General features: G+C 38.9%; 1 protein-coding gene across 2 annotated transcripts in view; it reads left to right on the top strand.

The window, feature by feature from the left end:
• The first annotated feature begins 6404 nt into the window (after nt 1-6404).
• RAPGEF4 (Rap guanine nucleotide exchange factor 4) overlaps nt 6405-11362 on the top strand; it is a 135775-nt gene continuing 130817 nt past the window's right edge. The window contains exon 1 of one of the 2 annotated variants that reach the window (XM_015868497.2): nt 6405-6760. In XM_015868497.2, coding sequence (XP_015723983.1) covers nt 6696-6760 — 65 coding nt within the window. In that variant the 5' untranslated portion in view covers nt 6405-6695. The remainder of the gene's footprint in view (nt 6761-11362) is intronic. The other variant, XM_015868498.2, reaches the window with a different exon arrangement.

The following is an 11362-nucleotide window of genomic DNA, read 5'->3' as shown; positions in this document are numbered from 1 at the left end:
TTTATTCAGCCCATTCTTTAGCCACTTGCTCTAACTTATTTGCCACAGGATTTATTGTAAGGCACATTCAGAAAACTCTGAAAATATAACTATAAACATTACATAAATCTGAGGAACACTTTTACCACACAAATGAGTGTATTTGTCTTTTATTTGCCTAATTCCATAATTTGTTTTCATGGGTGTGTGTTGGTGCCCCCATCTGGATCTCAGAAAAACAGAAGTAGTCCACAGCACTGCAAACCAAATGTTGCAGTAACAATGTTTACTGTAAAGAACAGTACAACTGCATGGAAGTGACTCAAAATATAACATATACATGTTTACTGTCACGTCCAGAGACAAAGTTCTTGACCTATAACAGGTTACACTGTACAAGTAAATACAAAGCACTGAATGCTTTCATTAGTCATGTGATGCTAATTACACTCCTGTCCTTAGAGTTGTGTGAAATACTGGTGTAAATGAAAAAGCTTAGTGATTACTTGAAAAGTACAGCCTCAGACTTGCAGAACATCCTTAACTCTCACTGAAAGAATTAATGAAATCACTACTCACACAAAAAATCACTGGCAAGAATTATCTGAGCTCACTTTACCAAACTGGACCCATACTCATTTATCTTCTTGACTGAAAGAAATCGTGGAAAACCAGAACTTACAGAACACACTAAAGATTTACTTACAGACACAATGGATCATGCCATTATTTCACATAAAGGCTAGTTAAATGCTCCCATTTTGTAGAACTCTTCAATAAGGCTTGTTAGGAGAGTTTATTTCGTGATGCTGAAAACATTTTACACATTTCAGTTTCACAAGCAAGGAATCAATAGGACATGGAAGACTGCTTGCTTCTGTCTAAAAAACCCAGCAGGCATTGAGAGAGATACAGCTAGAGAGGGAAGATTGTATAAATCCCCTGTGAAACACAGGATAGGAGCTTCATTTGCTAAGCATTTCAGTACTGCATCCCTTCTTCCCTTGAAAAGCTCTTAATTCTAAGGAGAGGTGTGGCAGATTTTCTGCGTGGCTGCTCAGCTAAATAAAAGTCTCTATTGCTGGGACTGTCTAAAAATTATCATAGAAGAGCCCACAGAGACTGTAGTCAACAGATTTCATATCATGTCTTATGAATAATACAGAAATAAACAGATAAACCTGAATGTTGCATCAAATAATGCTTAAGTACTTAAGCATTAATTTAAAATAATAGTTGCGAAAATAATGAATTATTTTTAATTTGTGGAACTGATTGCTAGGAGAAATAAGGAATAGATTTCAGGCAAAATAGATTTCCTACAGTTATCAAGTAAGGTTAAATTTAAATCTAATTTATTTAGCCTGGAGAGAAAAATATTATGAAAAATAAAGGAGCTAAGGATCTTCTACACATTAGAAATTTTTTGAGCTATCATCCATGAGAAGACAGTAATGCATTTCACTTCCCAATGCTTACTTTGCTCCTAGGAATTCTCAGGCTCTCTCTCAAATTCCACCCAGTAAAATGATAAAAACTAGTTACTCATAGCAATCCATAATAGCTTAATGACTCTAATAGCAGCTGCAGTTAATTTAGGGGCAGGCCATGAGTTAGTGCTCTCCTTGATCAGGAGCGTACTCATGTCTGTCTAGCCAAGAGCATGGATGTTAACTTGTGAAGAAGGAACTCAGACCAAGCACTTATAATTGCATTCATTGCAAAGTATTTTCCTGATATACTTATCGTAAAATTCCTTATGTTGTCCTAAGCTGTGCATACAAAGTTCTGGATAAAGCCACTGTGTTGATGTTTGTCCATCTAAACACTAATAAATTAAAGGAACATTTTTGACAAGTATTGCATTTTCAAAACACTGTTCTTCACCAGCTAATTAAGCATCACTGATTTAGCAATCTTTTATTTAAGAAGTAAGGTATCCACAAACTTGAACATATACCATAAGCCCAGCTACCTCTTCCAGCTTTAAAGGAATTAGAAAACAGTTCTGGCCCCTCTAAAGACAACTGCAAACTGCCAGTCAGCTTTGAAGAGCCATGAATATGTTCTTCACCATTTCACTTAAACATCACCTTAGCTCTGTTTTCTCCACCTTGAACCCGTGTTTGAGCTACGCCTGCAGCACAAGACACTATTTTCTTCCTGGTATTTCACATATGTTTTCTTGCCACCACACTGAGACCTTTTCTGAAATACCACAATAGAGCTACCATGAGATGCATGGGAGCAGAGTTTACTGAATGATAGGTGAAGGGGAAAGGTGCCACTATATTTATGAAGAAGAAAACTGAATTGCTGTCCTAAGTCAGCGAGGAGAACAGATGCAAGAAAGACAATGAATAGTACAGGAAACTCACTAGGAAAGGAAGTCCTTACTTGAAGAAGGGAAAAACAAAAACAAAAACAAAAAGCCTTTGATTTGTCTTTCTATGTTTTGTTGAAGGACTGGCACAGGAATAAAGAAACAGTACATTGACTGTTGACTTGACAGTTTTAATATATGTGACAATTTTGACTTTGTACATCACATGTTATGTAGCCATCATAGGATACAAATACCTGAAGAAATCATATGTAGATATCTTTGTTATTACCCCACTAAATGCAAATTACTTCTTTGAAGTCAGTATGTGTAACATTTTAACAAACGAGAATACATCTTCATTCTTACAACCTTAGTTATACAGAACTACTGGATTATAAATCTGTGTAGTTCTGTTAGCTACAGTCTTACATTTACATCCAGGACCTATTTGATACATGAAGCTTAAACACTGTTTGATGTAGAATTTACTTGCTTACTCTAGGCTTATTCCAATTAACTCAGCTTCTGTATAGCAACATAAAACATGTTTACAATTAACTTGGTTATCCAACTTGAGATTCCTCTTGAGAAACCAATACTTGACTATTTCAAAACTTGTAGAGCCAGCCTTCTCTTACCATTTCCTGGATGTATCTTAAAAACACAAGAGAATAGCCAATACCTTGTGCTATCTATCAGATTCAGTCTAATCAGACTGAATTAGAAGAGCCCTGAAGCTGAGCATTATTCCGTCTGACATCAGAATCAGAAGAGTAGCAGAAATCCTGCTCATTCCCATAGTTTCTCTTTTAAACATAGAGGGAAACGCAACAGCAGATAACCAGCTCTAAATTATCCCCCCTCACCCCCCCCCCCCCCCCCAGGTGCTTACTTGACCCAAGGAACTCAGCTCCCTGAATAACACCAGAAGGAAGAATCTCTGGTTTTCTGCATGGTCCCTTGTAAAATGTGGAAAGTTAAGAAGTTAAAAAGCCATTTCATCTTTCAGATGGCAAATTTCCATTTCTCAGCTGCAATCTGCTTCAGAAGCAGCTGCCATCCCAAATATTTGGCTACATAATCACGCCTAAAAAATCAGATTGCATGAAGTCCCATTAGCCTTCTGTTTCATCAGGAGAAATTATATCTGAAACATTATTGTGGAGTCCCATTATTGTAAAAAGAAGAATCTATTTCTGAAAAATGTATTTTCATACTGCCTGTCATTTTAATGATGTACAGTCCTTCATGTTTTCTGAAGTGAAACTTTGCACAACATACAGGGAGATACAGGTGAGACCGAGCATGAGTGTATTTTTGGACATTAACAACATCAGGCCTCAAATATTTTTTTTGAGAAAATTCCTTTTTTCTATGAATGCATAGCATAGATATGTAATGAAGAATGGGCACTATGAAGCACTCAGGGGAGTTACAGGCCTTAAACTAATGAACCATGCTTCATCTTTTAGCATATGCTCTTACAGGTGAATGGGCTCTTGACCTCATCAACATCAGGCCAGTACTCTCAGATATGTTTCCTAGGCTAGTTATGGTCTGAGTTTTTCAAAGTCACAGAATATTCTTCACTGTTTGACTTGTCATTATATATATATATATGTATACACGCACACAATATATATATATATGTATATATGTGTATATATACATATACACACTGTTTATTCGGTACTTTCTGTTTCAGAACAGGTACTGAGCTGGGGAGCTGGGGTCAGGTTTCAGTAGTCAGGAGGTCTTAATGTTTCTGTGCAGTATGGAAATGGTTTGATCAATAAAGGCTGATGTTTGAATCACTCAAATATTTATTCCCTGTTTCATAAGTTTCTGTCATGTCTTAATCAGAAAGCCACACAATTATTCATAGTCCAAGTGCCAGAGGTATATTTGGACTGTTCTGTTCTAATTGCTCTCGAACTGAGACACTTCCAAACGGAGTATAGATACACTCAAAATTCATTGCTAACTCTGAGCCTGTCTAGCTTGCACAATCCATGAAATACTAAAGCCTTCCATGACGATTATTCCACAAAATGGTAGTTAGCTGAGCAGTGTCTGCCCGCTACATAGTGCCTTCCCACTTAGGTAGACAGCTGAGCAGTACCTTCTTTCTGTCTACATGTTTCTATGATACACCGTGTTCCTTGAATTCAAAGCATTGGCAACTGCAGGGGGCTATCCCGGGGCAAGAAGGTTGCTTGGTCAAAGGTTCATGAGCACCATTACAGATTTTACTGGTTGTATCCTTGAAGAATATTCCAAAGGACTTGTCTTGCTATGCTCACACTATTTTCATCCAGCCATATGCTTACCTAGGAAATATCACTCCTTGATGATTTTTATGGAGGCCTAGCCTGTCCTCTAGTGGTTGGGTTGTTAAACATTATCCATGTATGAAAGAACTTTAAAAAGGTGGCTTGAAGGAACACTAAACAGATGCAACACCTGTCATGAGCTTGCTGACTGAGCTAAGCTGTTGCTATGTACAAAACTACTGGTGCTGGTATGTGTAATGCTGTTTGTGTCAGTGAAACATTACCCAGGAGAAAAGATAAAAGGCCTTTAGCTAGGAGTGATTGCTGGGCTCTTTCAAAGGCCTGATGTCATTTAGGAGGACTGAGCATCTACTGCAGCCTAAGCTGGGTGGAAAGGGAAAAGGGCATTAAGGCCTGCCTTGTGTGATTGTTCTGGAAGGAGAACTGTAATTATGTGGAATAACATGATGAATATTTTATAATGGAAGTACAAAAAGAGTGAGATTTATTGATTCACCTGTAATGTACACAATAAGCTATAAATCATTAATTTGAGAACAAAGAGTTTTTTATATTTGAAGATCTTGTTCTGTTGGTTCCCAAAGACATGCTGAAAAATGAAAGTATCAGTTTCCCACCAATAGATTGATTGCTCAGATGCAAGAATTTCTCACATTGTCCCCAGGGATTACAGCAAAGTAAGAGCTGCAGCTTTATCTCAGTGACTGGCAGTCTTCTCTATCCATCTGGCATGCATGCACCTTAATTATTTTAAGACAAAACTGGCTTTTGTGGTATTCTCTGAGCTCTGCCAATTTCTTGCTGCATCCTTTCAGCACAAGGGATTTCTAGGTATGATTCCATAGTTTATTTATTCTTTTTCATCATTTTGTTCAGTTCCCTGCCAGTAAAATTTGTTCCTGTTGAAGTGCTGAAGGAGCTGTGGCAGAAATGAGACCATTCAAGGCAGATGTGAAATGTAAAGTAGTGCATGTATGCAAGGAAATGACACTTAGTCCAGCAGAACAGAGGGCAGAGAAGATGCCCATAGAGAACTGTAGAAATTGCTAACATCAGCATCTGAATTAATCATTTGTGTCCCCGCTGTACAACAGAGAGGAGTTATAAACCTGCAGGAAGGCACTTTTTGAGTGTTACTTTGCTCTCATCTGCACATAACCCCAAACATCCTTCTGAGATTCGTGTGACTTCCTATCTTTCTCCCACGTTACTCAAGGCAGGTTGTGTTGACTGTGAACTCCAGACTAAGGTTATACACAAATTACATGGGAAGATACAAATTATATCCTGAAATATTTTGCAGAAAATATTTCATGTAGAGCTTTGCAAAACCTGGCAGCCAGGGAGACCTGCCGCTCTGCATTTCTTCCTCCATTCATTGTTCTTCAAGTCATATATGCACACCATCCTCAAAATGACTGCATCTTGGAGGCCACAGGAACACAACAGAAGGGAGTGAATGGTTCTCACTGGATACCACACTCATCTCTCTTCTGGTGTGTGCCACATTTCTTCTGGCTGTTAAATCCTATTAGGACCATATGCATCCTGCTCCTTTTTCACCTGCAATAAACCAGAGCCTTCATTTCCACGGCAAATGACAGGATGAACACTGCAGGCTGGAATAAGGCTTCAAGAGAAAAAAACCCGATGCGTGGACAGCTCCTTCTTTCCAGCTAGTGTAGGTTTACCACTGGGGAGAAGTCTGGAGAGCATCCGAAGTATGCTCGAGCTGCTCATTTTAACTAAACGCCTTATATTTTCCCACCAACCCTGTCAAGGACGTCCCTGGCGAGGCAAGGGCGGGTGCTGGTAAATCGGGCTCGAGCTTGCCTACCGGGGAGCTCATAGAGGCTCCTCCTTTCGCACCTGGCCTTCCTGTCCAGCCCCGGCCCTAGGGTCCCGCCGGGGTCCGCTGCCCGGCCCACTACCTGCCGCGCTGATGCGGCGGGGCCCTGGGCGAGCCCATCGTGCGGAGGAAGGGAGGGAGGGAGCGAGCGAGCGAGCTTGGGAGCGGCGGAGGACGGACCGAGCGACCGGCAGGGAGGGGGGAGCCGCCGCCAGCCGGGTGTACGGCGACCTGATCCCTGTCCAACATGGTCGCCGCTCACACCTCCCATTCTGCGTCCTCTGGCGAGTGGATCGCGTGCCTGGATAAAAGGTATCGGGCGCGTTCACAGAAGCGGCTGCAGGGGGATGCTGCGTGCGTGTAACCTGCCCCTGCGTGCATGTATGTATGTATGTATGTATGTGCGCGTTTGTGCGTGACGGTCCTCCCTGCTCCCATCAGGAGCTGCCTTACATAAGGAACGGGCAGGTGGAAAGCAAAATGCCCGGAGGAAGCAGAGCAGGGTGAGGGGGAAGGCAGAATGAAGGGCTCGGGACACACCTGGCAGCCGAAGGGACGGGCAGCCCCCGGGGAGCCTCTCTGCACCGCTGCTTGGAAAATGGTGCACGTGGTGGGGGAGAACGAGCGCCAGGGAGGGGAAGGGGCACCGGGAACTAGGGCTGCCGGACGGAGATGCTCCGTGCCCGCCATGGCAGGCCCGCTGTACTTGCTCACGGCTCCGCACAGCGCCTCACCGCACAGCCCCAGGTGTGAAGAAGCAGAGTGTAGGACCACCGAAGTGCTGGGGCTTATCACGTTTCTCAGGATACTCCTGAGGTACATACAAATATATGCTGACTCAAGTTGTAAAATGAAATTCAGGGGCTCGTGCCTAATAAAAAGTGTAGCCTTGGGTTGTGAGAGATATTTCTAGGAAGCATAAAGGCATTTCATTTAGGAATCTCTGCCAGTTTGATCATGTTGAAGGCCTTTTTCAACCTAAATGATTCCGTGATTTGCTATATACATGTATGTAAAATGGATTTACTGACCTTTGTTACAATGGTAATCTCATTGAAACTGTTAAGATGAAACTTTTTCTTCCTTCTCTGTGAGTTGACATGATCTAGTAGCACCTGTCAAGTGGAAAGAATCAGATCCAATTATTTATTATGATCCAGAAGGCAACCTGGATACAGGAGAAACCCAGAGTCGGAGAGAGTGCAGGATTTCTCCTAGGCCCTGTTGTGCTTTGTTTTATAATCATAAAAAAAATGCATATGCACACTTTCTTCTGGTTTTTCCATTTAAAAAAATACTGTTAAAATTATGTTGGAAAAGTATCGTAGGAATCTAAGCACTACTATTAGATAAAGCACTTTTACTCAATTAATAGGTTGTCTATCAGCTTACTCATTTGAATTATACAATTTCTTAATGTTAAAAGCCTTTTTAAAAATCTTGAAGATTCTCAAAACTAGGTGTGGATTCTGCAAATAGAGGATCATTTAAGGAGTCAATTCTCTGCAGAAGACCACATTTTTATTTAATATTTAGGTTACTTATGTTTTAGTTAATTCATACAACTGTGTTTCAAAAATTGAGTATTTTAGAATTTTGAGAGTAAATACAGTTTAGATGTCATGTTTAAAATGTCATGTAATGTGGATTATCCAACCTCATTCTTAAAAAAAAAATAAAAAATAAAAGAGAGAGAGAGAATTAAGCTGTAAATGGAAATAGCAAAATGCACAATGAATGGTTCTAACATAGTAATATTTTTGTGTGCAGTATTTTGTATGCATTCTTTACGTTCTTCCTAAAGTCACATACTGAACTAGACCTATCATCTTAAATGTGAGCACACACATAACAAATCAAGAACCTCCAAAATATCTTAGGCAGAATGTTATTACTGTGTAGGGTACTGCATATAGGCAAGGAACTGTGGTACTTCAACTACTCAACTCCCATATGTTATTACTGACATAAAAGCAAAAGATCAGCACTCAAACATCAAATGCAACACATAGGATGAAATCACAAGGTCAGACATAGGGAAATACCAGAACAGAAAAGGTCAGAAAATGCTGCTTCATCTCTTTTTGCAGGAGGAAGAGGTGATTTGCAGTGAGAAACCATGCATTTCACTTGTTCCTGGAAATATAAATAATATTTTCAGGAATCCAGTCCTACCTTTGAAGTAAAAGTTGCCTTGTCACTGATTTCCAAGGGAGCAGAAGCACATCTACTGACTCCAAATTCTTCTCTATGTCCAAACTGTACACACACAAAAGGTGGATATTGATTCATGCAAGTGCTTATATTTAGCTTAGTAACAACACCTAACCTATCTCAAGGTTTCTTTCGCACCAAAGACTACCTAACCAGTACAATTCAATGTCAACATGCAATTACTGAATGTTAAATAAAGTATTTGTTACATAGCTCTTATTTCTCTAAGTCTGATCAGTGTTTAGAATTCAAATGGGTTTTAATTTGATTCAGATACAAACTTTTTTATGATGCACAGCATTCACAAGTCAGAGATTCCAGGATCTCATGACTACCTGCAACATCCTGTTTTCATATTAAATACAATCTTTAGTGTCTTAGCAGACTGGAGGAGCAGATCACAGAGCATAGCATGCAGCATGACTATCATGTTATGAATGTTATGATCTTTGCTCAGCTGCTTATAAATTATTTAAATAAGAATAGGTGTTTCAAAGATACGTTATACCTACTGAGGTTTTGTGTCCTTGCCAGCCTGGTAGACATTAGGTGCATGTGGATTTACATTCAACAAAACTATGATAATGCATACAGAATAATAGCCAAGATTTGTACCTTAAACCAAGCTCCCATAGATTTGAATGTAGGTTCAGACTGAAACTATGTAACAGGAACAGATTTGAATTTGAGTAGTTCATCATAATGTATCTTTGAGCTGTAAGTTACATGCCTAACAGCCAGTATTCTCTCCTACTTGTATTTTCTCCTACATGTGCAGATGAAGTACAATAACAAACTAACATTCTGAAAGAATTCTAAAAGAAATAAGGACAATGATTGTGTTGAAGATGACAACCTGTACCTGTTATTGTCTCAAACAACCGGATATCAGGCAACACAGTGAATATTTTAGACTTTATTTACAATGCTTTAATTTAGTTCTAAAATATATTTTTAGTAAGACTGATAAAAAGTACTGTTTGTATACACTCTATGTTGCATACATCTTAAATACAGACATTTAGGTTGCAAGAATTTCATAATTAAATAATGAACCCATGGAAACACCACCACAATTTTTCTCAGTTTAGGACAAAATCATGGACATACACTGCAGTTTCTGTTGCTTGTGTACGCTGCATTTTCTCTATGTATATACCCTGTGGCTGAGTTAGAGAATGCTTAGTTCATACCTGCCTTTCACTGTATCTGTAGCAAGCACCATGATACAGAAACTAAGAGACAGAATAATCTAGAAGCAGCTTAAGTGCTTGCTGGCACTCATGCAAAGGTGCAATCTTTTGAGAATGATAAATAACAACAAATTAATATCTTTGCATTACACAACTCATTTTCTAGTCCAGTACAAAGGTGCAGCCTTTGATAAATAATAAAAAAATGCTTTTTATTTCCATACCTCCTCAGAAAGACTAAAATGGCCATTAAGATAGTCTACCATAAGCTTGTTGCTCTCTACGTTCTATTGAATATATGAATTCAGAATAGCTCAAAGTGAGAGCAAAAGTCGTATTCTGAGCAAAGCCCAGTTGTTTCATTCTCCACCATCAAAGGTTTACATATCCACAGTATCAGCTTTTAATTCTCATGTTAAGATATACTAAGTTACATGCTTGTTTTATGTGTGTATGTGTATTAAAACACAGAAGAAACAGTAGCCCAAGCATTAATACATACAAACACTACTGCAGCCCACCAGAACAGACTAGTATATGAATAGGTCCACTGAGACATATGATATCAACATTGTTAGTTGGTAGTCTTTTGGAGTAGTACAGTAATTAGACAAAAAAATACAGTGAGAGAAAACATTATAACATACAACAAAGACATGATGACAGAACGACCAGCACAGTAAAAAGATGCAATAAAGGAATAGTGTAATGCAGACTAAAGTGAACAAAGGTGCCTTGAGTGTAGTGTAGCTAGAGTTTGAATTAAAATGTGTTGTTGTTTGTGCGTATTGTGTCCCAGAGTTTGTCTTCATACTAAAGTGCTTTTACTGCTTATTATGAAGCTGCAGTACTGGTTAGTATAATTTTGCTATTTGCTATTCTTCTGCTTATACAGATCCAAAAATTGATTTGTTGGAAGGATGCATAATTTCTGGAGTAGGAAGGAAAGTGGTATTGTTAATTGCTCTGTCTTTGTAATAGTTATTCAGTGCTTTGGCCAAGCAGAATTGAAGATACAAGTGATTAAGTGAGTGATACAATACTATGAAATAAATGTGCAGGTAAAAGAGAAACCCCTGTCTTTGCACTGTTCAGCTGTCACTGAGGAAGATAAAAGAAATTCAGTCTGACAGAAGCTGATAGGCAGTCAGTCTGCATTTAATAAAGTAGTTGATCAATGCCTACATAGGTCAGTATTATCTATGTCATTTTTGGGGCTTTGCATAACAGAGCATCAGAAATTTATTCTGATTTGTTGGAAACCAAATTTTGCTTGTGTTGTGTTTTGTTTATTTGTTTATTTGTTAGTTTAGGTTTTGTCTCTGGAAGGATTTGTTTAAAGAAAAAAAAAAAAAAAAACAACCCCAAAAACTGGAACAATGAAGTCACGTAAAATGGCAAGCAAAGGAAACAAACTGTCACTTGATTTTCTGAAAGCCTCGTTATGGGAGAGCAAGGGAATGTTGAAATAAATATTGAAAATTTGGTTTCGGTAATATTACAAAGA

The sequence above is a fragment of the Coturnix japonica genome, chromosome 7 (genome assembly GCF_001577835.2).
Source record: "Coturnix japonica isolate 7356 chromosome 7, Coturnix japonica 2.1, whole genome shotgun sequence".
NCBI classification, from domain to species: Eukaryota; Metazoa; Chordata; class Aves; order Galliformes; family Phasianidae; genus Coturnix; species Coturnix japonica.
Note: the sequence above shows the minus strand (reverse complement) of the source record. Positions and strands in the feature narration are given on the sequence as shown.